Source organism: Camponotus vicinus, unplaced genomic scaffold (assembly GCF_025532165.1).
Source record: "Camponotus vicinus isolate PSW18456_S1 unplaced genomic scaffold, iyCamVici1.0 SCAF_13, whole genome shotgun sequence".
In the NCBI taxonomy this organism is placed as follows: Eukaryota; Metazoa; Arthropoda; class Insecta; order Hymenoptera; family Formicidae; genus Camponotus; species Camponotus vicinus.
This window is the reverse complement of record NW_028141949.1, coordinates 5,064,966-5,092,675: the sequence shown is the minus strand read 5'-3', so window position 1 is coordinate 5,092,675 and position 27,710 is coordinate 5,064,966. Positions and strand designations below refer to the sequence as shown.

The following is a 27,710-nucleotide window of genomic DNA, read 5'->3' as shown; positions in this document are numbered from 1 at the left end:
AATTAAAATAAATATGCCATTCTCTTCTGTTATTTTTATTTCTGTTATTTCTAAGCAAATAAAGATTAAAACTCATATCTACACTTAAACCATCTTAATATGACCCTATAGATCATGCCCCAGGTTTATGAGAATCCGAGAGTGTTATCAAAAATAGATACGATAACCCAATTAAATCGCTTAATCAACACCTCCCTTCTTCTGTTTTCGTTATTGTATATATGTGTGTCGCCGCAACAACACGATGACAAATGGACACGAGTCGACGTAATGTTTGTGTAATGAAAGAATAAAATGAATTTCACGAAGTCAACACAGATAATAATGCAATACACATGTTAATATCTCCACAGCTGCTCTCCATGTAACACACTCGCACGAATGTCTCTCTCTCTCTCTCTCTCTCTCTCTCTCTCTCTCTCTCTCTCTCTCTCTCTCTCTCTCTCCCCCCCCTCTCTCTCTCTCTCTCTAACAGCTGAATAATTATCGACTGACGAGCATTTTTTTTTATAAATAGTTAATCATATGGCTAAAGCCAAACAACGAAGTCCATGCGACAACATTGAAATCACTGTGTATATTGATCGTAAAATCATAATTATCGAATATAAATGAGAGCTTGAGAGAGCCATCAAAGAGAATCGTCCGTCAAATAGAAAAATAAATTAATAAATTGCGCAGGCAAGATAGATACCCGCAAAAGCAATCTGTTTTCGAAGCTGTAACTAAAAATCATTTCTTACGAATGTCTTCTTCGATATGAAGAATCCTAAGTAACGCATCGTTAAAAATGTCGTTTATTATTTTTTATGACTCTCCTTCAAAATGCCATTAATACATTTACTTTGTCAATTCTGTAACAAGAAAAGTACACGTGTCATTTGCATTCACGTGATCGTTTGAAAGAACTACTTGTGTGTATTTTATGCTATTTATGTTGAATGCAGAAATCTCGTGGTCTACTTAAAATATGGTAAAAAATAGAGATACAAATTATTTGACATTATGTGATTGCGTGAATATCTGCTACCGTGTCTAAATTAATCTTCGAATGATCTCAATTCTGTACAAGTTGATATCAATTAAATATTAAATGATAAACATCTTCTACCGAATTTCATTATTGAAATTCCTCCATGAAATGCCTAAAATATTCGTCTCTAACTAAATTTACGTTCACGAATACATGAACCAACCAAGCGAATGCAAATATTCGTTGTTAAAGTTCGAAAGAATGTACGAATGAGATCTTTGTCAGCTTCGTATTTGGACCGATTTACTCATGAAGCGGTACATCAAAGAAAAATCATGCACAGTATAAATAATCTCAATATGAATGTACAATGTGAAAAGAAGTGAACAAACGAGGAGCATGAACGTAAATGTCCGAAAATTCACACTTGCTATTCGTTTACTGAGTACATACTCAACTTAAGACGAAAATACGCGAAGCAATTCTCGCGTGAATGACAACAAAGTGACACAATAGTCGCAAAAACGAGCACCGACAGATAGAGAGAGGAGAAGGAAAACATCGTATGCCAATTTATGGTCGTCATGAAACATTTAACTCATATACATATATAAAAATAAAACATAATATAAAATTATATAAAATTTTTTTCTTTCTCTTGTCTGTTGTATTTTAAATTAATTATTATCGTGTATTTTTTATTGGCTTTATTTTATAGACTTATTGTTAGTCGCTTAAAGTTATTAATTCCGCTCGATTGAGCGCGTTTTTTTCAAGATTTAATAGAGATTACATGATTTTATATCTTCTTCCAATTCTGAATAATTATTGCACGATCAAAATCTATCGCTATATATAACCCTCCTTGATTAGCAAACTCTCCATGGTAACAAAGGTGGACTGCTGGAAACTTCGAGGTTGAAAGGTCTGGATATTCTCGCCTTCCGTCACCGTATATATAACCTTGCCACGCGAAAGAAAGTCGTGCCTCTTTCAGATTTCTCGCGAAAAATATCCGAAATGTTGAAATTTCAACAACGTGCCACTCCGGAGGATCTCAAGATCGCCGCGTCCATAGAACGTAAACGACAACTCGAAGAAGCGAGAAAACTACGTATCTTTAATCCTCGCGTTAGAAAAATTGGAGTAAGTCAAATTCTGCCTCTCTAACTACATTAAGAAATCGTTTATTAAATTTTTGTATGTCTTATTTTTTTCACTATCCAATTTTCAATTTTAAAATAATTTTATTAAAATCTTACTTACTAGGATTTAAGTTGTAACTTTTTTTAATCATTTAACAAAATTCGCTTAAATAAAATATATTTTCGACTACTTTATACGTTTTCTTATTTCTTCGTACTTAATTTATAAATTCCAAAAGTATCATTTAATGCAGCATGCAACATTAATGTAATTGTTGAATTTTAACATAGAATTTTAATTGTTAGAATTGTAAAAGTTGTTTCAATATGATACTATGTATGATACTATGTATTTGCATGATTGTTTCCCTGGCATTTACAGATAGACAAGGCATTCTTGGATAAGCAAGTCGAGGAAAAGCAACGGCAGCATGAGTGGGAACAGGCGAAAGAATGTCAATTGGACGAGGCACTCATTCGCAATAGCGAGCTTGCCGTGCATTTGGAGAGGCAGCAAGAGGAGGTAATCGAGTGCCGTCAATGCCAATAATTACGCGGGAATGTTCACTCGATACAGCTGGTATTTGCAATTTTTCGGAGTTACGTGAAGACGTCGCGATAAGAAACACTCGATCGTGGTGGAGAACGCTTTTCTGTTCGTAGGAAAGACGAAGAGTAAACAAGGAGATCGAACACTTTCGGCGGGTGCATCAACGAGTCGAGGACCGTCGAGATTATGACCTCTATGATCCTGAAACGTTAAAGAAATCACTCCCATCGCGAGTGGACGACGATGATCCGAGCTTGGGACCAGCATCTGCTCAAAAGTGCGCAAATAGTCTGATTAATTCCACGAATAGATAAGTAATAAAATAATAAGATAAAAGCAAGTTTATCTCGACCTTCCAAGAAGATAAAAAAGAATGTACGCAACGCTTATGAAATTTTTTCTTTTTTGTAACCAATGACCTCTCTCTCGGCAGTCTTTATTAAAATTCTCTTAATGTCGAAATATCAGAGCCTATTATGGAATGATTTATTTATTTATCTCTAAAGTATACGATTATTATAATATTTTGATTATGCATAATATAATAATGTTTTTTTTTCTCGGTACGATTAAACGAATTCTATACTTGTCGTGAGGATCTTCGAAGCAGATAATAATTTAACTCACAACCTGTTCACCCTGGCGCAATGATAATGAACGTAAAGAATCGCAAGAAAGAGAAGAAACAGTGAAATATTACGGCTGTGCAGGTTCGAGGGCGAGGATCGCAATCTTCGCGAGCGATTGAAAGTACAGAGGGAGCAGATGCGTTGGTGGATCCAGAGGCAAAAAGAGGAACGCGAGGCGGTTGAAAAGGCACGACGAGATACCGAGGAAGCCTATCAGGAAGTCGTTCTCTCCAGGGACAAGCGCGCGATGATGCTAGCACGGATGGAGGAAGAATGTCGACGAAGGTTGAATGAAGCTACGGCGACATTTAATCGAGCCCTGGTACATAATATTCTTTATTTACGTCTTTGACGAAATCTGACGCGAAAAACACGAGAGATTGTGTACCCATATTATCTACTTTATTTAACAAATTAGCAAAATTAACTGATCTTCGAAATGGTTTTTTTTCTAAATTGATACACTGATTCGCGTGCGATGCTATTGTTTACAAATCTATTTTACAAATCGCGTTTTGCAATTAGAAACTGCTTTACGAGTAAAAAATAACATCATGAGATGGCATGTCCGATAAAAGGATAAAAATATCTATATTTGAATACACGCCCACTTATAATGAGTAAAGTGAATCTGAATATTGCTCTACATTTGATATAATAATGTTGACATATTAGAATATGTACGCTACTTGTCTATTTATGTATGCCTTTGTGCTTCCATTCTTAATATATATTACAGAATCAGTCTCTCTCTCTCTCTCTCTCTTTTTTTATATCGGATCTCCAAAAGAAAATTCCAATCTAATTTACATATAAATTGTACTGCAAGAAAACCTGCATTTGTTTAAGTAAAAAGACTATACGAGAAAGATAAATATTATATAAATGCTAATCTAAAAATATTTTTAAAGGAATTTTCATATAGAGCATTCAAAAATTTATAGAATTAAAGTCGATATTCATTTATGCTATTATTATTGTAAAGCTGTGTTTCCAGAGAAAACAAGTTTTTGCCACAGCTAATCCTGTCTTTTGTCACGAGAATAAAAGTGATCGAGAAACGTTTAATTGTAATCTATCACAAAGGCAACGAAACAAAAGATTTTTTGCGTAGTCCGCATATACATTTTAACTCATCGCAGAATATAAAAGTCGCCTACACGATTCTCTCGCGGTCGATGAATAAACATCGTGACATCATCGTACAAAGTGCCGCGATAATTTGTTCCGATAACCATAACAAAGTACCGTCAATTTTTCCTTCCTTCCGCCGTCATAGTATTTAACTCAATATTAATCCTGTTTCCTCGCTTGCGCTGGCGTCCCTGGCCCTTTTTCTTCGTCCCTACAGCAGGTTCGTGGAATTTATTTCCACTCGATTGCAGGCAGAGGAGCAGCAGCAACGCCGTCACTGCGAAGCCATTCAAGATGAGGAGGACAAGAAAGCGGAAATCTATAATCACGTGACTGGAGATTTCCTCACCGAAGCTAGGGAACAGGCCGAGAGCACTCGTGGTCCGTACAGGCCGTTGGCGGACCGATACAAGGGCATGACTACGGACGAGTTGAAGGTCTTCAGGGACGCTCAGCTGGAACAAATGGAAGAGATTCGAGTTAGTACGAGGAAAGGAATTGAACTTTTTATCATATTAACAGAGAGAGTCTAAGAAATTTAATCTTCTTTAACTACACAATATAACTTCCACGAAACAATTTTGCTGTTGGTTTCATTCTTTTTTTTATACTTATTTTGTCAATTATTGTAACTTTCGCGATACGAAAAATTTATACCTATTTTATAAAAATGATTAAAACAATTATTTTTTAACAATCGGATTCCAATGCGTAAATTCATTTTTCAGAATTAAAAATTTTGCAAATCAAATATATATGATTTAATAATATACGTTAATGATATCTGTAGATAAAGATTGAGTGCATTATGTATGACGCCATAAAATACCAGTCCATAATGATACATATTATTAGCATATTCAGAACAGGTGTTTTCGATTTAACGCAATATATTTTAAATATTTGCCGACATTCATATAAATTCACTTCAAAATATTAATTTTAAAATTACAAATATGTTTTTCTTTTCAGGAAATCAAGTTGCAAGAGAAAAACATGAACGAGGATTGGGATCGCTTAATGAACTCGCATCTTCAAGCTGCGTATTCGTATGAGCACGAATTAAATAAAAAAAAATCGTAAGATTCTGCAACTATTTTTGACTGAAAGAGTGTGGCGTTTTATGTTAAAAATTATATTTTATATTAAATTATATTATTTTTCAGTGAGTTGAACAAGAAAATTGCTGAAGAAAATTTGCAGCTTGCCGAGCAACAAAAGTTACATCAGGAATACCTGAACCGTGTCATTTATAGAAACCAGCCATCCGCCGCCTTCTACGAACAATTTAACAAAGGAACACGTTGAAAGCATAATCATATGTGCAATATATCTTTCCAAGATTGATGTAAATTTTAGAAAATAATTTTATACATTCTTTTTTATAAAAAATGATAAATCAATGCGTATTATCAATTCTATTGTACTGGCAAAAAATCGAGACATTAAATTTCAATTATCCAAGTGTATTCAAATAATTAATAAAATTCTCCTTTGATTTCTCTTTGATAAGTTTAATAAAAAATGTGATATTATCTGTAGTCGATAATATTAAGTTTGCTACTCAATCGATATCTGTCCATGTGCGATATAGGCTGATGGCAGAGAATAAGACGTAAGCGCTTACATCTCGTTCTCTGCCACCAGTCATACAAATGTTGCAGAAATGGATAAGTTCAATGGCTTCGATACATTAGGGAATTAGCCGAATACTGATATCGATTCTCGGTAACTGAATTGGTGATATTACAATGCATGCAAGAAAATAATTCAAGAGAGATTTTACACACGCATACACACAAAATACAAAATATTAGAAAGTTAAAATTTAGGTGACACGTTGTGTGATATCATATATTTCAATTAAGTCATCTCATCAAGATAAGATTGCTTTACAATTACTTTGTTTCCTCGATTGTCAAGTAGAATTTAATATCACAGTATTTATATATTTAGATCCTCACTCTTTTTACATAGTATAAAATTTATTAATTATATATTCTAGAGTATTTTTATAATTTTTTTCTAGAATTTTTTTATAATTTTATATCTTATGCTAAAATATATTTAAACGTAATATTTAAACATGTATTTCGGTAGATTATATAGTTTATAAAATTTGTGTTATGCTATACATGTATTACTATAATCGCGTCATGTTTGCATTATTAAAGAGCTTATGCTAATATTTTAGATTTATCAAAGTATTTTTTTGCCAAACATCACTATAACACACGACAATAAGAGATTTACAATAATCAAAGTACCATATTTAAATATCTGTTAGGAAGAATTGAATCTTATGCTAGAAAGAAGAAAGAATGATGATCATATTAAATCATTTCCGTTGTAAAAAAATCCGTAAAAAATAACGTATTTGAGATATAAAATATTTAAACAGGACGGATACAAATGATGTAATTAAATCATCGTAAAATCTTTTCCGGAACGGCACGTGTGTTTACTCTTCTTCCTCCTCTCCTCTTTCTCCTCCTTTCCTCCAAAAAACACGCCAGATGACTCACTTATTATCAGACGAGCGGAGCGCCATAGCCAGGACTTGTTGCATCTGTATCCTGACATCTAATTTCTTTTCCTCTGGCACCTGTCTAATAATCGGCAACAACGATAGGAGAAACATTTTATCGTAGTCATCCTCGTCGAAGGTAACGCGTTGGCTGCTATGCGAGGAGAGGATGTCGTGTATCTCGTTGTCGAAAGGCGTAAAGGACGTCTCGCAGAGTTGTTTCGAATAACGCGGACACACCTTATAGGATGGAGTACCTGCTTGAAGATATTCTCTGCTGCCCGTTACGGAAGTACCACCTGCTTGACTAAGGGGATCGTATTCTTCGATCACGGGATTGTCCATCTCACCCTCGCTCTCCTCCGACTTGCAAGAAATCATCACGGAACTTCTAAATCAAAGAAACACGAATGTTAATCGAACTATTACGTCGTCAATCAATTATATCAATTTTTGTTATAAAGATCGATGAACGATACCTTTTGTTTTCCACTGTCGGCATGAGAAACAGCAGTCGATCGAAATACATGTATTTCTTCCGTTTCCGTCCGGCAGGCCCGGACTTTTGCGATTTTTGAAGTTTGAGTTCTTTCATGAAATAATCTCGTATATTCCTCCATTTTCCGCGCAAATTTTTCTCTAAAAATATCACAGTTGGATTAATTTCATTTAAAATTATTCTCAGGATGTCGCGAGGCAAAGATTACAGTAAAATATTAAAAATTTTTGAAATACGCAAGAGAACGAGATCCTCATAAATAAATGTCTAGATACCTAAACAAATTTTTTAATAACACTGATTCCTTTTATGCTGAAGGGGGACATGAATACGCAGGGAATATTAATATTAAAGTTATACAGAAAAAAATTTTCGAAACTTTCTTAATCCAAGGAAAAAAACACAACAGTCAAAGTAATATCATTTGACGTCATATTGACGTCATATTGACGTTATATTGGCGTCAAATTGACCAAAACATGACATAAATTTGGTTAATATTATTACATTAAATTGACATTAAATTGACATTACTTTCACTTTTGTGTCCTCCTTGGGAAGTTTCTTCGTAAATATCTTTGATTTTAATTTAAAAACGTAATAAAATGCATGTCAATGTAATTAATGACAAAATTAAAATGCATCTCTTCATAATTTTCAAACGTGAAATCACGGAGAGATTTAGAAAGTTTCTCTAATACCTCTGCATAAAGAGATGTATTTTAATTCGGTGACATTAATTACATTAGGCATTTTATTAAGTTTCTTATTAAATTAATAAATTCAAAGATATTTATGAAGAAACTTAAAAGTTTTGAAGATGTTTCCATACATATATATTTATTTCTTCAAAGTCATATTAACATTAGTTAGTATCCCTACGTATTTATTTATCCTGCTTTTTTCTGTAACTCTTTTTATATTCATATCCAATGCGATCTACTTAGAAGATATCTGTACGATCGCGACGGTCGCGTGGAAGGATATCGATTCGCGCGAATCCTGAATGTCCATCGCGGTCGACAACGTGGACGGCAACGCGGCCGGAGGAATCCGGATCGATGAATCGCGGCGCGCCATATACCGTGCTATATACCTTCCACGTTTCTCTCCTCGTCCGTCAAGCGCGCCCAATTCGGTACCATCACCTGGCAGACCTCGTCCCACGCAGTCATCTTGGCATTACGGTCGTTGTACTCGCCGCGATTCACGTCGTAGATCGCCGGTCGCCTCTCTATCTCCTCGATAAACCGCTCCGTGTCAAACATGTTCCGAGATTCTCTCCCTTTCCTCGGTCCCTCGCTCGATCTTCCTTCTACCTTTCCCGAGTCGATCTCGCACCTTTTGCCGCGAGACGATTGGGCTCTATATTTGAAAATCTTTTCGCGATCGAGATCGGAAATCGGCGATGAAGGGACAATCTTTCATCCGAAGATGCGTGAAAGAAAAGTCTCTGGAACTTGAAGAGTCACGCAAACGATCGATCGGCGATCAACGATCCATTCGCTGCGTAAGACAGTTGCTCTTCCGTCACACCGGTGATTCTCCGATTGATCGGCACGGTCGACGAAAAAGGTAGCAACGGAACAGCCGCAGGCGGTCCCAGGCAGGCCGTGCGCGTCCAACGTTCGCGTCACGTCGCGTCCTCGGCAGCGGCTTGCGCGTCACTGCGGAGAAACCGTTGCACGGCCAGCACGGCTTTGGTATCATGGCGACCCGGCAAATGCGGTTGCGGTTGCGGAGCGGAATCTATGCCGCCCGCGACGTTGCCAGACCAGCGCATCGGTCGGGCCGCGCGCGGGTCAAGAGCGGGCTGAAAGACGGCGGAATCGCGTCGCCGCGCAACACCAGTCGGACACGTAGACTGCCGGCGAGATATTCGCGTGTGCAGGATTCTTTTTTTCAGGATGTTGCGTTTTATTAAGCTGTTATCGCGGAGGCTTTCGTCATCGTATTCGTCAAATAAAGCCCAAACGCGAGATTACAGTTTCGATGCTATTAAGTAATTGCCGTTGGCTTTGGTATCAATTTTTTTTTCATCGAGATATTCTTCGCGATTTATTCTTTCCTCCAAAGGATTCCAGATTCTGCACCAACAATATTTTGCAACGAATAGTTAGAAATATATTACATAATTTTATGGAAATACAGAGAGAGAGAAAAAGTTTAGAATTTTATTTCATCTTTCGATAAAATAATCTCTTAAGCTTGTAGCCTGTTTCAATTTTTCGTAAAGATTGATAAACACGAAATATGTGGCAGCAGGCTTATTATAGCAATGGAAAAAATACTAATTGCCAAATGCCAAATAAATTAAGATTAGCTTATAAAAATGTCTCACAAATATAATAAATAATATAATTGCATCGAGTTAACAAATTAATAAGACAATCTCTACGTAAATTGAATAAATAGACTGAGCATAAAAAAAGAAATATATCGAACAACAATCATCCTAAAATGTGCATTGGATTTCTCTCTGTATCTTGCAATGAGAAAGATAAGAGCGATTATCGAAATAAAAGAGAGAGAGAGAGACCAATTTACCTGATAACGAACTTCAAAAATAAAGATGACAGTCGTAAAAGATTCTTTTTATATACATCATATACGATAAATCATATCATACACATTATTTGGAGAGAATATAAAGGTTCTTTGCAGTCGATTGCTATTTTCCTTTACACAAACAAGCGGAGATCTACCTCTCGCGGAGATGTTTCTCTCGGAATTAATATCCTTATCGATATATCGATGAACTTTGAAGCCGGCTTGCAGATACACCCTCCGACACGAATGCGGAATTCGTGCCGCCACAACGTTGCCAAGCTCTCCGCCCTCGGTGTCGGAATTCACGTGTTGCTACGCGACATCACGCGACATAGTCGCGTGTGCGACGAACGTGTGTGCGTGGTCACGGCAACGTCGACGCGTTTCCACCGCACCGTTATCGACCGTGGCAGCCGTTGCGGATCGCCAACGAAATCGACGCTATCGTATCGGACAAACGTGGAATCGCCACGAGTCACACGCTATTTCCTTTAACGCTTATCTTTCCGATGTATTTACATTTTGTTCCGATGGAAAACTACGTCCTACATATCGCATCTATATATAAATTTCTATTTTTTAATTATTGGATTACTTTACTTTAAAAAACTGTTGGGAAAAATACAGGGGGAAAGTTGAGGAGCGGTATTTTCAGTGGCGGTTTAATTTCGTTGTAATGTTAGAAAAAGTGCAACGAATAAATTAATAAAAGATTGCTTGCAAATATCTTAATGATACAATCCGTAAAACAAGTCATTAAAGAATGAGATAAGACACGATATCGTACGTACAAGTGTCGTGATAAAAATAGGGTCTCGTATGAATGTATGAGAATCGGAATACGAATAACAAGCCGTGTAATGTAGAACTTTGAACGTAAAATTACGAGAAGATTACAAGGGACAGTAAGTGGCATTAATTCACAGTAAGTGCCGTTTATTCAAACGTAGGAACGATTCGTCACAAAGTCGCGCGCGCTGATCCAACGATCAATAAGGAACGAGCAATCGTATGATTCAACGTGTACCCCGCGTCACGCATAGCGAGTATCAAAAGTAAACATTATTCGACTTTGCGCCGTTCTTGAACCTTGTGTCAATCGCCTAATACATATCGAACTAATTATCGCGCTTATTGTATTCAATTTGAAGAACAAATTGTCAGCATTAATCGCAATATTTTCTATCTCAATGCCATTGAAATCAAAGTAATAATAAATTGTAATTGTTCTCTAATAATCATATTTATTGGATCGATATGTAATAATTTGCCGCGGTGGCTTTATAGTTCTTCTAGTTGGCAGAGTTGTATTTATTGCCCGACAAGTCATACATTCATATGTGAATACAAAGTCTACGTACTTATTACGCGAGTGAGAAAGAGATGAACACATTACGCCTGTGCATGACGTCGGGTACCGTACCGGTGTCCTGCGCCGCAGCTGCGAATAGATTTCGAAGAGGGGGAAGCATCCGGGTGAGCGAATCGAGAATTTCGAACTTGCCAGTGGAAGGGCGCAAGGACCGTAAGGGGAGCGAGGAGAGGATGGAGAGTCAAGAAAGAGAGAGACGGAGCGAGTTAACGACGGAAAAGGGCGGCTTCGGGTGAGAGCAGGAGAAGGAAGTACGGAGAGGGAGGGAACACGACCGCATCGAAGGTAGACCGAGCGAACGTGAGAGAGAGAGAGAGAGAGAGAGAGAGAGCAAGTGTGAGAGAGACAAGGACAGAGAGAGAGTGAGTGAGAGATAGAAAGAGAGAAGTGAGTATAGTTCGAGGGAGACGGAGTTTTCATATCTAGGCACTCCTCATCCTCATCCTGATATCTGCTCAGTTCGCATCAGTTCGTATAAACGTGACGATCGGATCAGCAGCAGATTGTCAGGTATCTCGGCTGTATCGACCAATCTTACGCCAACCACTCTTCTCGTTCTTCACGGGTTACCGGAAGCATTTGTTCGAGCATCATGTCCAGCGAATTTCTCGGAAAGCGTTACAAGCTCTCTAGTAGCGAAAACTTTGATGATTTCATGAAGGCACTCGGTACGTAATCGAATCGTGTTATTTTTGGCATCGTTTCGATCATCCAAGGTGAAATTAGAAGTCTTAATTTAGAATCCGCGATTGTATTTATATTGATTATTAGCGTGGAAAGATATATGATAAACCTGAAAAGAGTGATACGTCCTCTTTAATATCCTCGTAATTAATCATAGCAATTGTTTTAGATTATAGTTATTTGTCTGATACTTTACCAATTTGAAATGTTACTATTTCACCGTTAAAACACTATCAAATATTTTTGTTGCAGTTTTATTGACATTCTGTGTTAATTTAATCTCCAATTCGATTGATCTGTTCTACAAATCTCTTTTAAATCTTGACAGCCGGATATTGAATGTTGCGCAATATTTAACAAGTTTTTTCCTTTACGTATTATTCTCTGTTAAAAAGATCTTCCTAAAAAAAGGATTATATCATCATGTGTTTAGTATAAAATGCCTCATTTTAATATAAATATCTTATTATGTTAAATACGATAAATAAAATTGCATCGTTCGATTCTGATACAAATTTAAAATAGTTTTGCTCGCGTTACAAAATTAGATAATTTCGTACACAATATCCATTGACAATACGACAAATCTTTAATAATAATTATTACAAATTATTAAAGAGAGACACCTAAAAAATCTGAGTCCTCTAGTACAGTAATAAACGATAATAAGACAATCCATAGAATGAGTTCTTTAGTAAATAACTTATTATCGCGCGATCTAAATTGTGTATAAATAACCGATAAATGTACATATTATGAGAATATGCTATATCATAATAAGATCTGTTATTAAGACACGCTATGTTTGTAATGTTATATATATTCGAAGGTATAGACATATTGCGGTTTTGCGAGCATGTACAGAACGTGAACAAACATATGATTATTATTTGAAAGACACGAAAAGTACGATATAAACATCAAAGAACCTTTCAAAGAACGATACATGACACTCAAAAATAATATTTGCTTATTCATAGAATTTCAAGAGAGCATTATATGTGCTCGAAAATATCATCGAAAGACATATTAATCTTGGCAGATCGGTCGAGATATATAATAATTATAATTTTATATAAATATGAAATAGTAATAATATATAATTTTAAATGTTTCCATTTTAATTTCAACACACAATTCCGTCTATTCACAGCTATTTCGTTTATTAAAAGCACAAAAGTATATATATATATATATAAAATTTCAATGTAAATCATTTTCGCCTATATTTGTACCATAAATTTAATCAGTTAATTAATTGTGCTGGAGTCGCACTTATGCATTAGTAAGGTATCAATAAAGACGGGAAAGGTAATCAATTTTAATATGTCAAATTACATCTCTCATCTTCGTACAATGACCTGACCTCGATCTTAATTCTAATTGTGTACTGCAGATTGTCTGATTGACTGTCTAATTTAACACTTGAGAATTAATTCATCAAAGAGATTAATAAATCATAATTTTTAGCCACGGGTCACGTAATTACGCGTAATTCAAAACATTTGCATTTTCAAAGATTTTCAATTTTTTTTTAAATTTCTTGTGAAGTATTGTAGAATTCGTGATTTATCGATCATGTATCTTTTTTTGACGAATGACGAAAGTAAGTAACATTAAATCTTGTTTCTGAAATAAAAAATTCTTAAATAAATACTTGTTTTTTTTCATAAAAGGAGAATAATTCTCCTTTCCTCGACTTTATCGAAACTGCATCTTTATTGAAATTGATTACATATCTAATATTTGTCGATCTAAAAATAAGAAATAGATAAAGAGAAAAAATAGATAACATCACGATATATTCTTTCTGCTTCTCTCTCTCTCTCTCTCTCTCTCTCTCTCTTATCATATCAGCAATTTGATACAACGGATTGAGCAAAGTTTGCAGAAGCATTGACTGTCAACATTCCCACCCTCGCTCGACGTTGTTACGGTAATCATCGAGAGTCGTTCGCCGGAAATTAAATAAGAGAGCAAGTCTAGACGCACTGCGTCTTTCGACGCATCGCCATGCATCAGGTCGATTACGACGCAGAAAATAAAGTTCGTTTTTTTCTGAGAACACATACATGCGAAACCGCGGCAAGGCGACGATAAAATCAATAAACGTCATCGGCTCGGCACAAATATAAACTTGATATTTTGTTATCATCTGGTCGCAAGATAAAATTATATCGCTTTTCTCGTCAAATCACTTATTGTTAGAAAAATATCTTTTTTCGCGATGCATTTGTTGAATACGATTTTAAAAAGCCACGAAATCATTTTAATCAAATCAATTCAAATCAAATGATATTCGCTGTAAAAGACGAATAATTTTTTTAATCGCGTTGCATTCTAATAACTTTGATGTAAAAATTATGGTAGTCCACTAAATATGTTAATCAAGTGAATCGTCAATGTCGTCTCGGGCCAATGATGACAGATTTCACTATCACTGATAATTTGCATATTCTTCTCATCAGAATAATTTCTATGGAAATATATTAGAATACAGCTTATGCTCGCATTTAAAATGAGGAAAGACATGTGATTAACTATTCTACAGTTAAAAAAATCACTGTAAAAGAAGAGATCTCTAGATTTTCATTCAAAGCACTCTTGTTAATTCGATATTAATATTCGACATCTCATATTAGTGTATCATGAACTTGCAATAAATTTGCATGTGTTAATACATCATTTTGATAATTTTTTCGCAGTCTATAAATAGCACACTCACTCACTCACGGACTGGGTTCAAACTCCAAAGTTTCATCTTTCCTCGAACTCGGAGATACCACTTTTACCGTTTGTAACGACTCAGCCTACCTATCTAGATGTATAATCGATATGTATAGTCTCAATTGTGTATAAAACATGCAAACTACCCGCGCCATCAGTCAGTTTCGTTTACGCAAGCATCGGTGAAACATCGAGCAATGTCGTCCGAGATATTAACCGGTATTCTAGGCAAACGTTACAAGCTCCAAACGAGTGAAAAATTCGACGAATACATGAAAACCTTAGGTGAGACGACACGCGTATTTGATAGATTATCCGACAACTATCGTGATGTTTTTTTACAAATGATTTATCTCCGATTACTTCTTGACAACAATGTGGGATTACTGGTCTTTAAATTAATTATAGTGATAGAAAAACGAAAAGAGAAGTCTTTCGAGAGAGATAAACTTCAAGTGTGCAAGCTGATAACAAAATTTCATCTTCCATTTAACTACAAGAGGATTTTTAATAGACACGGAATTTAAAGATTATCAAAATTCAATACGATATCATAATATATCCTTCGTTAGTTATATAATTTTATCTTAATTTTTGTTCGGGCTACATTTTTTTCACGTTTCAAATCTTGTAATGTAAATCTTTTCAATTAATTTAAGTATATATTAATGTGAATTTGTTACCATATGGAAGGAGCTTTGATATTTTTCTATTTCAAATTATACTTTGCAAAATGTTAACAATTAAACATGAAAAAAACGAGTCATTTATGTAAAAATGGCATCTATCAAATTAGAATTCTTATAATAGAAAAAGCTAATAAAAAGTATTTTTCACCTTATTTCAGGCGTGGGTATGGTGACGCGGAAAATGGGCGCTACTGTCAGTCCTGTCGTCGAGTTGACGGAGAAAGACGGAGTGTACACTCTGAAGACAACTAGTACCTTTAAAAGCACGGAAATCAAATTCAAACTCGGCGAGGAGTTCGACGAGGAGACCGCGGACGGCAGAAAAGTGAAGAGTACTTGCACTTTGGAAGGTAACAAACTCATCCAGGTGCAGAAAGGCGAGAAGGATACTACGATTGAAAGGGAGTTCACACCTACGGAGATGACAGCGGTAAGCAATTTTCAATATCAGAAAAATTAATTTAGTTACATTAATTTAGTTACGCATCGTAATAAAGACATTGTTAATTTTTGATTAAAACGATTAAATAGAATAATATAATATAAAACAGCACAAGTTATTAATAATCTAAAACTAGTAAGATATAAATAATAATTTTTGCTATACAACACACTTAATCAATATAGCTTATGACTGAAATTTACATACAAAATTGATATAAAAAATTGAAATCAACATTTAAAATGTAAAAAACGTTTAACACATGAAAACAATCAACGTCTTATAAATTGATAAAGTTGTTATGTAAACTTACAATTATGTGGCTGTGAGAGATTTTATTATTCATATCTTGCTACTTTTAGATCAATAATACTTGATCGTTGTACTTGGGATAGCAAGATAACATGACCTTTAACCAAGTATACAAGCAAAAACTATCTTATGTTTTCATGTTTCCTATACAAGTTTGCAAAGATTATAAACTGATAAATTTGTGTAATTGTGTTTCTATTATATTGAAAATAATTAAAAACATTTGAACGGAATGTCATTAATATAATAACAAATAATATCATTAATTTGTAATGTGAAATTTATAAAATAGTGTATTTTTTATTATTTTGTCTGCGCGCAAACATAGAGAAAATAGTTAAATTATTATTACCTTGAGGAAAATTATCTTTCAATTATCATTATATTTCTCCTTCAAAGTAGGCAATTTTCTCTATTATCTATTTTGAACAGAAACATTCAAGAGAATACTGTTTTAAATATCTCAGTATGTTCACTCGAATAGTATGTATTAATAATTCGTAATTGAATAGAAATTTGATCATTATAACAATGACGTACTTAATCGTAATGGAAGGTATATTCGTACGTGCTTATATCCTTCTTCTTTAAAGACTTCTTCAAAACTTTGATGCGTATATCGCTTGTGCGGTTCCCGATTAAAGTACAAAAGCTACGTGCAGGAACGCAATGTATCAAGGGACCGTTGCACGAGCGGCTAATGTTATAATGATCCGTCAAATGTCCGGCCAATTATCGCGTGCGCTTCTCCTGTTCGTGACACGTACAATTCTGCAGCTCCGAGATCCAAAATGGTGCCAATAAAGATCCATTGATCCGTCTGGCGATACGTGTTAATGCCGTGAGACACCGGCGCTCAAATAATTCCCGCACTCTTTTCTCTCTCCTTCTCCCTCTGTTTATTTTGCGTAGAAATTACTGTCACAATACTGATACAAAAGATTACTATTATTATGGCAAAATCTTACTAAAATTATGTTATTTCTATTACAGATCATGAAAGTTGATGACATTATTTGCACAAGGGTGTACAAACTCCAGGAATAAGTCAGTTTAAAAACTGAAACGCATGCACAACCATGTATGGTTATGCAATATGCTTTTAGAAGCAAAAGGTGTAAAAGTTATTGTTTAAAATCTTATCGTTGGAGCACAATAAAATACGTTTATATTCTGGTGTGCGCGTATTGGATCGCATATGTAAACCACTCAAAACTCGTGTTGAAATATAATTGAAAAAATTACACACAATATATTCTTTTCCTACAAAGTTAGAATTTACATATTTAATATATGCATGTGATTATAAAATGAGTGTAGTAAATAATAATTAAAACGTTAGTCGCTTACGTTGTGCACATTTTCCAATATATTTACGTATTACGTATTATATGATAAAATATTGTCGGTGAATTATGTTCCATAAAGCAGTGTAACTGCCTTACTTATTGTATGAATATGAATAAAAAGTTTTTTTTCTACAAATAATGATTAATGGAAATGTGTACATGCATTTTCATCACAATCTTTTTATAAACCTAAACCTTGTAACTTTCTTAGAACGCGTATATATGACGAAAAATAAAATTGTATATTTAAAAAAAAGATCTAAGATATCTGAAGATATATAAAAAGAGAGCATCAATGAAAATATATTAAATATATTTAGTTATTTAGTAATAGAATTTTACAAAATAGGCATATTTCGATTTTTAATATGTATTAAACCCATATTATCACTACTTAATCGTCCGTATCTATTAATGGAGATATCTGTAAATAAAAGAAATAATGAAATTGTTATATCAAAAGTATCATATTAACTGACTGTTTGTATAGAATGCATGCTGTGAAAATTAATTATGATCACTCTGATAACTACACTTTGTTATAAAAAGTCTTACATAATATTCCATGTAACAAGTATGCCCATTCTCGGTTTTTATCATATATTGAAAGTTTAATAGTCCGGCGTTACTGGTTCTTAGGCAAACTTTGTTAGCACATGATAACGCTTTCATTGCCGGTTTAATGTGTATTAATTTGAAACTGGATGTTGCCGTTGATGTACATTGAAAGGTATCTACTAGAGCGCTATCATGAGGCAAATCAATGTGACAAATACCGCCTAGACCATTTGTACTAATTCTGAAGAAAGGCTCATCTGGTGATAAATGAAACTAAAACGTGAACATTGTATTTTTTTTTTAAGAAACTGAAATATTACTTCAGCATAAATAATGATTAATAAAATTATTCTCATTATACCTCTACTAGTTCGCTAGTTGGATCTAATTCTGCTATAACATCCTTTAACAATTCCGTTTGCAACACTACTTTATTTACAATGTTTTCGGCTTCTAGATGGAAATCTAATAATGTATCTGTCTCTAGCGTTTTCAAAGAGCAATCTGTTATTACACCATCTTCTTCAATAATAATACTCAAAGGAAAACCTGTACCCTATGATAGATAATAATATTATTAATATTGCTTTAAAATTTATATGATACTAGATTTATTCCAACATTCAGTTTACTTTATAAAATATTTGCACTGCAACTGAATTATCTTGTGAAGCAGGCCAGAACATACAAAGGCATTCTACTAATATATTTAAACTTAGTGAAAAGATTACATCTTCTTTTAATTCAAACTCATCAAAAACTGCTGATGGAATATATACAATAGCCTGCATACATTTTGCATCTTCTACTGTAATTTTTAATCCATTTTCACTGCCGTAGCAAATAGCTGTAGTCTGAATAGTAATATTTGAATATATATGAATATTTTGCATCACAGTAGAAAAACAAACATAAATATAAATATATCTGAAGTACCTCTTTAAAATTGATAGCTTTTAATAATTGTATTACAATCTTTAAATTTGTTAATCCCATTTTTGCAACTAATAAGTAATCTTCAACATTAGAGAGCATTATGTTTGTACGAAACCTGATATAACAGTAAATTATCAAACTGTTTTTGTGTTAATTGCTGGTGTAATAATTTCTCATTATCAACACTGGCTAACCAAGCTGCCAAAACATGTTTACAAGTGAAAGCAGACCGATCTCCTAGTACCTGATGTCTATAACATTATAAGAATTGTGTTAAAACTTTTTATAACATATATAAGTTATTTATTATAAAGTATAAAATTTTGAAAGTATAATTTTGCTACTCTATTAAAAAGTTCACAAGTGATTTATATAGAATTATACCTAAAAGCTGTACAAGTACAATAATTTATTTCAGGAAAAAGTGTATACGATGCTCCAGAGTGTCCCCTAACTTGCATTAACCAACTGGCCTCGCTTGCATTCTTATATGGTTCTGTTATAATCGTACTAGACGTCGAAACTTGTGTTACTCGTCGTTGTTCATACAAATCTAAGGCTCTTTCAAATGTTCCATTAAATAACTTATATAGTTTTAACAAATTTTGGTCAGAAACTGAAAATTATCAAGACAAGCAGAAAGATAATCATGATATTCAAATTTTGTAATTTATTCTCTCTCTCGTTCTGAGTTTATTAAATCTCTTTCTCTACAAATAATCAATAAATTCTACTTTAAACAAACTACGTACATTTTTTTTCTTTTTCAAAATCATCGGCTGTTTCCTTTAGTATATTGTCTACGAAATCTGGATACTGTTGATCGTATATGGTAGGTGGTGAAAAGCCGACGTTTTCTTCTTCATCTAGATTCATTAGAATATTAAAGCGAATGAAAGTTTTGAATCTAAAGATCTAAATTTCCTCTGAACTAAAAAATGCACTGTTTTCTTACTATCAGCAGAGAGAAGCCTTAGAGGGGCCACGCTGCCATTTTTCATGGGACGCTTTTTCTACGTCGTACACTAGCGGCGCGTGCATCCATTTTACGCCGCCTGGAACTACATGGCCACATCCACTTTTAGGTGCCGATAAAACAGTCGGTTTTGGTTCATGTCCGTGCTACATCCACAATTTATAGCTCAGAAATAACATCCCGCATATAAACGTAATTAAAATATACTTTGTTAGCTGCGCGATTTCTTTTCCACATTCAAGTATATATTATAAATATCAATATTAATGAGATGCTATTAATGAGAGCTATTAATGAAATAAGTTTGTGTAATATACATGTGTAGGATATTTTCTCGTGAATATTATTCTCGATAGAAAACAGAAAAGATAAATTATATAAAATTCAATAAATTGAATTTTATTTACTAAAACGATCTTAGAAGAAAGACAATTATAGACCATTTCCAGGAGATGTCACGTGAACATTACATATTTGATACGCAACATATATAACTCTTTTAAAAATAAATATAACATTAAATATATTGAAATTAAATTTTTTTATATTTCTACTAGTTTGTTATTGAACATAATTTTAGAGTTAACAAGATTCTTGCTAAAAACTAAAAACTAAAAATTAATCACATTAAACCGAACATTTCTCATTGGAATAATTTTCAATTAGATACAATTTTTTTATTTATCTAACACTAAGGAACAATTATCCGAATTATATCATGTTTGATGTCATCCCTGGCGAAAATAAGAAACTTTATAAAGCGTTAACAACCGTTGAGTGAGGGTTTTCTGAGAGTTTATATGCTTTTCAAACTTTGTAAGAGCACTTACATAACGCTGTTGGGTTTTGAATGCTTATCAAACGCTGCAGTGTTGCAATTTTTGTTCTACAAACTCTTTATATAATGTTACATGAAAGTTTTGCAATGCTGAGGTAACATTTTTCAGAGTACGTTCAGTAAACGTTGATACATCTTCGTGTACAGAGTTTACTCAGACTTTTCAAACGTTTACGTTTACGCTATAACGTACAAACGTCTTTTAAACGCTGCAGTGTTGCAATTTTTGTTCTACAAACTCTTTATTAATCGTTTTTAAACTCTCGACGAACTTCCACAAACGTTCATGTAAACGCCAAACAAACGTCTCATTTTTGCCAGGGATTTTAAACGCAAAAATTTCATTAATTTATTTTAATTACTTTCAAAAAGATCAAATAAAATATAAAAGTTTTAGTTTTTATTTTATGGATATTTAAAATTATAAATTATTATACATAACGAAAAAAAAGTTTTCGATATTATTGAAAGCGAGAGCGAGAACGAATAAGAGCAAGCGAGATGACGTATCGTCAAAAGAGTTCCGAAGTCTCTTACGCGACACACCCTTTCTCTATAGTATGTCACGAGTATGTCATCTTATCAGAATAGAAAATAAAATGCATTTTATTCGTTTTAAAGTAATTTTAATGGAATAATGAGCATTTTGCAATTAAAATGACATCAAACACGACATAAGTCGGATAAATGTAGTTAAATATATAATCCAAATTTTTATTATCAGACTAATTAAAAATTGTCCGATTTATATCGTGTTTGGTGTCATTTTAATCGTAAAAATCTCATTAATTCATTAAAATTATTTTCAAATCGATAAAATACAAAATAAAAGTTTTAGTTTTTAATTTATAAGATGTTTGCATTCTCGTGAGTTGCGAATGGATAGAGAAAGCGAGAAAACCGATTACTAAAGACTTCGGAACTCTTTGATGATAGGTCAACTCGCTCGCACTCTATTCGTGGTCTCGCTTTCTCTGTCAGACTTCACAATCGTACTAGACAGCTCGGAAAGATAAGCGGACCCGAGGATCGAGAGTGACATCAAACATGATATAATTCGGATAATTGTTCCTTATTGTTAGATAAGTAAAAAATTGTATCTGATAGAAAATTATTCGAATGAGAAATGTTGGGTTTATGTGATTAATTTTTAGTTTTTTTAGTTTTTAGCAAGAATCTCGTTAACTCTAAAATTATGTTCAATAACATAAACTAGTAGAAATATAAAGAAATTTAGTTTCAATATATTTAATGTTATATTTATTTTTAAAAGAGTTATAGATGTTGCGTATCAAATATGTAGTGTTCACGTGACATCTCCTGGAAATGGTCTATAATTGTCTTTCTTCTAAGATCGTTTAGTAAATAAAATTCAATTTATTGAATTTTATATAATTTATCTTTTCTGTTTTCTATCGAGAATAATATTCACGAGAAAATATCCTACACACGTATATTACACAAACTTATTTCATTAATAGCTCTCATTAATAGCATCTCATTAATATTGATATTTATAATATATACTTGAATGTGGAAAAGAAATCGCGCAGCTAACAAAGTATATTTTAATTACGTCTATATGCGGGATGTTATTTCTGAGCTATAAATTGTGGATGCAGCACGGACATGAACCAAAACCGACTGTTTTATCGGCACCTAAAAGTGGATGTGGCCATGTAGTTCCAGGCGGCGTAAAATGGATGCACGCGCCGCTAGTATACGACGTAGAAAAAGCGTCCCATGAAAAATGGCAGCGTGGCCCCTCTCAGGCTTCTCTCTGGTTTTACTAAGTTGTATAGTGGCGCTTCCTAGATCCATTTCAGAGCCGATGGAACTACATGGCTAGATTCACTTTTTGATCCCATGGTAAAACGACCGCTTGGTTCATATCCGTACTAGATCCATAATTATGGATCAAAAGTACGGAAATATATTATAAATTTACTAACATTTATTACATATCATTAACTGCGTGTAATCTTTTTTTGTTTTAATACATATTATGAACCCGTTTAAAGAATACAAACAAAATATATGTAGAAATGATTTCCTTAATTACGTTAATGTAAATAAAATTATTATGTCAATGTAAATAAAAAGTGAACAAAATTTCTTTCGTAAGGTATTTTTGAGAAAATCGATTGTAAAAATCTGATGTAATCAAGTACATATGCACTTGATTAATAACAAAAGGTGTCTTGATGCATCTTTGAAAACATTATTAATAAAATGTTTCTGATGTCGAAAATTCCGAAGTCTCTTATATAAAACTTTATTTATCTCTACAATATTTCACGAGTATATGTCATCTTACTGTAGAAAATCAAATGAATTTTATTCGTTTGAAAATAATTTTAATGGAAAATTTTGCGATTATAAAATGACATCAAACACTTAATTACTATGCATTTTTATCCAATGCATCTTCTTCTTCAAATCTTTGCAGTGCTATGATCTGTCGCATTCCCAAGACCATATTAGGGTGTTAGTGCTTCTTTCTTCTTATGATTTTATCATTCTTTTACTTCTATCTTATTCAAAAAATATAATAAATATTAATTATTATAATTATAATATATTATAATATAATTATTACATTAATAATTATTAATATAATAATTATAATTAAATAATGGTATCTCTCTTAGTCTGACTCTTTCCCTTTGACCTATCCGGCATGGGTGACCCTACCAATAATTAAGGCCGGTGTTCATATAGTCTTATATTTAAGATCGTTTTAAGTAAAATTTAGAAAATGTTTGTTATTTCATTGAAATTGAACAGAATCTTAAGATGCGATCTAAGATCATATTCAAGATGATTAAATATAAAAACAGATTGTATGAATACCGGTCTAATTACCGCCGGCATAGCTCTCCGGATCATTAAAGTACTCAAACCTCCTCACCCGGCAAATGCCTTCGTTAAGGTGGAGATACCATCGAGGAGGTAAAATTTTTTTACTTTATTTTCTTTTAATAGTGTAGGTTTTTCAAATTTTCCAAATAGAAAACAATACAAAGAATTTATAAAATATTATAGTGTATAATTACATAGCTTGCAGTCATATAAAAATATATTACAAAATATATATTATAATTATAGTACAATTTATAAATTGGTGATGCTATCAACATCAAATAAATATGTATTCGAATTTATACAAATATTTTCAATAATACGGATAATGATGTTGAGAGCATTAACATACACGCTTGGACTTATAATAATATTGTATATATGTATATGGAAAGAAAAAGAAAGGAAAGTTTGGAGAGTAAGACAATTTTTAGAAAAATGAAAATATTGCAAGATATATTTTCCATTTTTCGACTTTTATTCAAGATTTATTCTCTATTGTAAGTGTTATAAATAACTTTTACACATAATTTTGTTATCATTTTCACAATAGTATAACTTAATACATAATATTTTACTTTAGCTCGAAATACAATATAGTTATAAAATATAAATTACAAAATTAATTTAATATATAATGATACAATCAAATTGAAAGTCTATAATGTATAACAATAACAATAATAAATTATATATACATAATATATATATATATATATATATATATATATATATATATAATACATAAATAAATTGTTAATATATAAAATTTTACATTATTGTTAATATATAAAATTAATAATACATAAGATAATACATAAAATTTTTCGTTGAAAACATGTAGTATATAATACATAATTATAACAATAAAATATACATTATATATAATACATAAAATAATACATAAAAAATTGTTATGTAGAATATATACATAGATTATTTTACTATATATATTACACGAAAATATCCGCAATACGTACAACGTAAAATTGATTAGAAATTTTTAGATTAGCGTAGCTGATCATCTATCGCGACTAAAAGAATCATTAATAAATTTATCGATTATGTTCCTCTCAATTAAGAAAGAGTAATTTTAATGCGGAATTTTAATGCGTTTTGTAAGATTTTCTAAAAAAAATGTTCGATGACGCGAAAAGATAAGTAAAACTTCGATGTTACCCAATGATTAAATCAGAGAAAAAATCGCGGTTTAAATTTCGCGAATATATATGATAAATAAATAAATTAATAATAATAGTAATATTTAATCACAATACATATAATTTCTATAATAATCGGAATACCACGTGCGCACACGCAATATAATTATTATCATTTTGTGCGACAATAAAAATATTGCAACATTAGAGGCGCATTTTAATTATAATTTGTACAATATTATAATTATAATATACGTAAGGAATGAAACGCGGATGCAGAATCTAATACTCGATTTCTTTTCAAATATACAATTTCATGTAAATTTCGCGATCAAAAGTAAAATATATATCTAGTTCCGCGGACAATTGCAAACAGGCTAAACTTTAATGTTCCTTAAAATAATCGCGTTATCGCCACGTTCAACGAAGGATAACTGGCCCAACGATTAGACCAGATCAAAATCCCTCTGCCGGGTGACACGCTGGTTAATATCTGACAGAGAGAAGAACGATCCTAAAAGTGGAAAGCGACTTCAATTTGTCTTATTTCTTCTATTTCGGATCTCGCGAAATCGATTCACAACGAATAGTTAAGTGATTCATTAAACATCAGAAGTCCCTCTACAGGAAGGAACGAATCCCCGATCCTCCTGATTGCTCCCGATAACAGTGATTTCGGCAGCGGATTAACGACTGTTACCCTTCTTATCATTTTCAATATATGAGATTAAAATTCGCGTGAAAAAAACATGTTCTTCGATTTTAAGAAATATCTTTTTTTACAAAATAATGACTGGATATAATGATTTTTATATACATGTTACAATCAAGTATATTTAGAAAAAATGAAATACATGCGCTTTTATCGTTGCTTGGTTAAATATGTGAATAATAATTTTAGGGTACCAAATGTGCTCGAGACAAATCAAATCTGATAACAGTGAGATTAAAAAAAAATTCAATTTGAATATTTAGCAACATCAAATGAAAGATTATCAAGGAATTAATTTTTCTGTTGCATTTAACAGTTAACACTTAGCACGTAACAATAATTTGCAGACATCTTACTGATATCAGAGTACCCATTCGATTTGTCTCGAATTTTTTAATTACTCACACATTTTATATTATATCATGCATTCCTAATATATTATTAAGAATAATATAAAAAAATAGTTTTTCAAATACGTCACAACTTACGCACATGTATTTTATTATATATACACTCTTATCTAAAATAAACTATAATTATAATATACTGAGATAGTGAAGCATCCAGTGATCCCTGCAAGTGGTTTCTTAAAAGAGACCAAAAATAAAATTAATTCAAAATTAATTAATAAAATATACTTGTTTGTAACCATAACTTTTCAAATAATAAAAATTTTGCACAAAAAAGTCTGCAAAAACTTATTAAATGAAATTTATATTTGAAAAAGTGAATTTTATTTATTATATCCATTTTTGAACTATTATTAAATATTTTCATTATTAATATAATATTGATATTAATAGAAAAGATATTAATGGAAGAACATTTTTGACAAAAAAAAGGAAAATATATCTTCTCTCAAAATATATTTAATGAATTTTGTGATTCGATTTCAGACACTGTACGGTGATCGTTGTTAAATCACTGCCAAAAACACTGTTTTCAGGAACCGCCAAGAAAACCTGGGTTTAATTCCAACTCTGTAATGGAAACTCCCAATTTTTAATGAAGCACCGAACTAAACGTTGCGGATAAATTCCCAAAACCGACAAGAAATAACTCTTCACAATGAAAATCGTTTCGACTATCCGCCAGTACGAACCGTGCATTTGCTAGCGTCCACTTGACATGAGGGATAGCGATAAGGCTTCTTCGCCCAGACAGCGATCACGTCCAAAAACGTGAAAATAACGCAATTGTTTGCAATATAATTTATTATAAAATCGTTCAATAAATATTTAACGCGATACGAAATACATTTCCGATACGAAATACATCCTCGAAATACATTTAATTGAAAACGATAATCAAAGAAAATTATTTCGTTTTACAGATTTTAATTTCCGCGTGATCAATAATATTTAATCTTTCGCAATATTTTATTTTCGAATATACTTGTGTTTTTGTAATATTAAAAGCGCGACAAATTTTACGAGTAAAAAGCTAATATCTAATTATTGGGTTAACATCGTGTTTCTTTTGATACTTTTTTTTTAGTAATCTTTATTATGTAAAAGAATTTTTTATTTGCAGTATTTTGAATTTACAGTATTTGCGCGATTAGGAAAATTTCTCGAATTTATTAATAATTTTTTAGTATAAAAAGTAAGTTATCCAAATACCTTAATAATTTTACAATTCAAATATTCAAATATATATTAAATGTGTTAATTCAACAAATTTTGTTATTGTACGTATTCTTCTAATTTCGTGTAATGTACAATAGATTTCTTTTACATTATTACAATTAGACATTATTACAATTTATATACATTTGTGCAGAAAATTATGAAAAATAAAAAATAATACAATTTATATTATAGATGCTATTAGTATCAATATTCTCAACATAAGGAAATTGCCAAATTTTTATTATTTGAAATGATTAATCAATGATAATCAATGTATATAGATTCAAATAACTTAGAAAAAAAATTATTTAGTTTGAATTACTTTTTATTCTCAATATTTTATCAAATAAATATTATCATATTAGATACTAATAACATTCACATTTGAATTCAAGTGATAAAATAAATTATTAATACAGTTTATAAAAAATAAAATATTAAATCTAATACATGTT

General features: G+C 32.3%; 4 protein-coding genes and 1 long non-coding RNA gene across 7 annotated transcripts; 2 read left to right on the top strand and 3 right to left on the bottom strand.

Annotated features, from left to right (window-relative positions):
• The first annotated feature begins 487 nt into the window (after positions 1–487).
• On the top strand, positions 488–5,907 carry LOC145963720 (RIB43A-like with coiled-coils protein 2). The gene is made up of 7 exons (XM_083085872.1): positions 488–2,119; positions 2,501–2,641; positions 2,782–2,945; positions 3,379–3,619; positions 4,683–4,910; positions 5,404–5,510; positions 5,598–5,907. Exons 1-7 carry the CDS (start codon positions 1,994–1,996, stop codon positions 5,737–5,739), a joined length of 1,149 nt encoding a protein of 382 aa, XP_082941998.1. The 5' UTR covers positions 488–1,993; the 3' UTR covers positions 5,740–5,907.
• Positions 3,870–10,020, bottom strand: LOC145963721 (uncharacterized). 2 transcript variants are annotated; one of them, XM_083085873.1, is made up of 4 exons: positions 8,554–9,544; positions 7,438–7,597; positions 6,957–7,349; positions 3,870–4,886 (listed from the first exon to the last, which is right to left on the bottom strand). In XM_083085873.1, exons 1-4 carry the CDS (start codon positions 8,723–8,725, stop codon positions 4,883–4,885), a joined length of 729 nt encoding a protein of 242 aa, XP_082941999.1. In that variant the 5' UTR covers positions 8,726–9,544; the 3' UTR covers positions 3,870–4,882. The 2 variants fall into 2 exon arrangements, with proteins under 2 accessions (XP_082941999.1, XP_082942000.1); XM_083085874.1 differs by lacking the exon at positions 3,870–4,886 and adding an exon at positions 10,005–10,020 and having other exon boundaries at positions 6,281–7,346.
• A 1,800-nt stretch (positions 10,021–11,820) lies between these two features.
• Positions 11,821–17,721, top strand: Fabp (fatty acid binding protein). Of its 2 annotated transcripts, none has more exons than XM_083085877.1 (3): positions 11,821–12,047; positions 15,638–15,909; positions 17,227–17,721. In XM_083085877.1, the coding sequence occupies exons 1-3, from the start codon at positions 11,972–11,974 to the stop codon at positions 17,278–17,280; spliced, it is 402 nt and encodes a 133-aa protein (XP_082942003.1). In that variant the 5' UTR covers positions 11,821–11,971; the 3' UTR covers positions 17,281–17,721. The 2 variants fall into 2 exon arrangements, with proteins under 2 accessions (XP_082942003.1, XP_082942002.1); XM_083085876.1 differs by lacking the exon at positions 11,821–12,047 and adding an exon at positions 14,917–15,075.
• A 157-nt stretch (positions 17,722–17,878) lies between these two features.
• On the bottom strand, positions 17,879–19,314 carry LOC145964281 (cell cycle checkpoint protein RAD1). Its single transcript, XM_083086864.1, has 5 exons — positions 19,077–19,314; positions 18,773–18,994; positions 18,502–18,696; positions 18,138–18,413; positions 17,879–18,006 (listed from the first exon to the last, which is right to left on the bottom strand). The coding sequence occupies exons 1-5, from the start codon at positions 19,173–19,175 to the stop codon at positions 17,977–17,979; spliced, it is 822 nt and encodes a 273-aa protein (XP_082942990.1). The 5' UTR covers positions 19,176–19,314; the 3' UTR covers positions 17,879–17,976.
• Positions 19,315–19,745: 431 nt separating this feature from the next.
• Positions 19,746–20,063, bottom strand: LOC145964282 (uncharacterized). The gene is made up of 2 exons (XR_014436400.1): positions 20,032–20,063; positions 19,746–19,942 (listed from the first exon to the last, which is right to left on the bottom strand). It is a non-coding gene; the product is annotated as an uncharacterized LOC145964282 (long non-coding RNA).
• Positions 20,064–27,710: the final 7,647 nt, after the last annotated feature.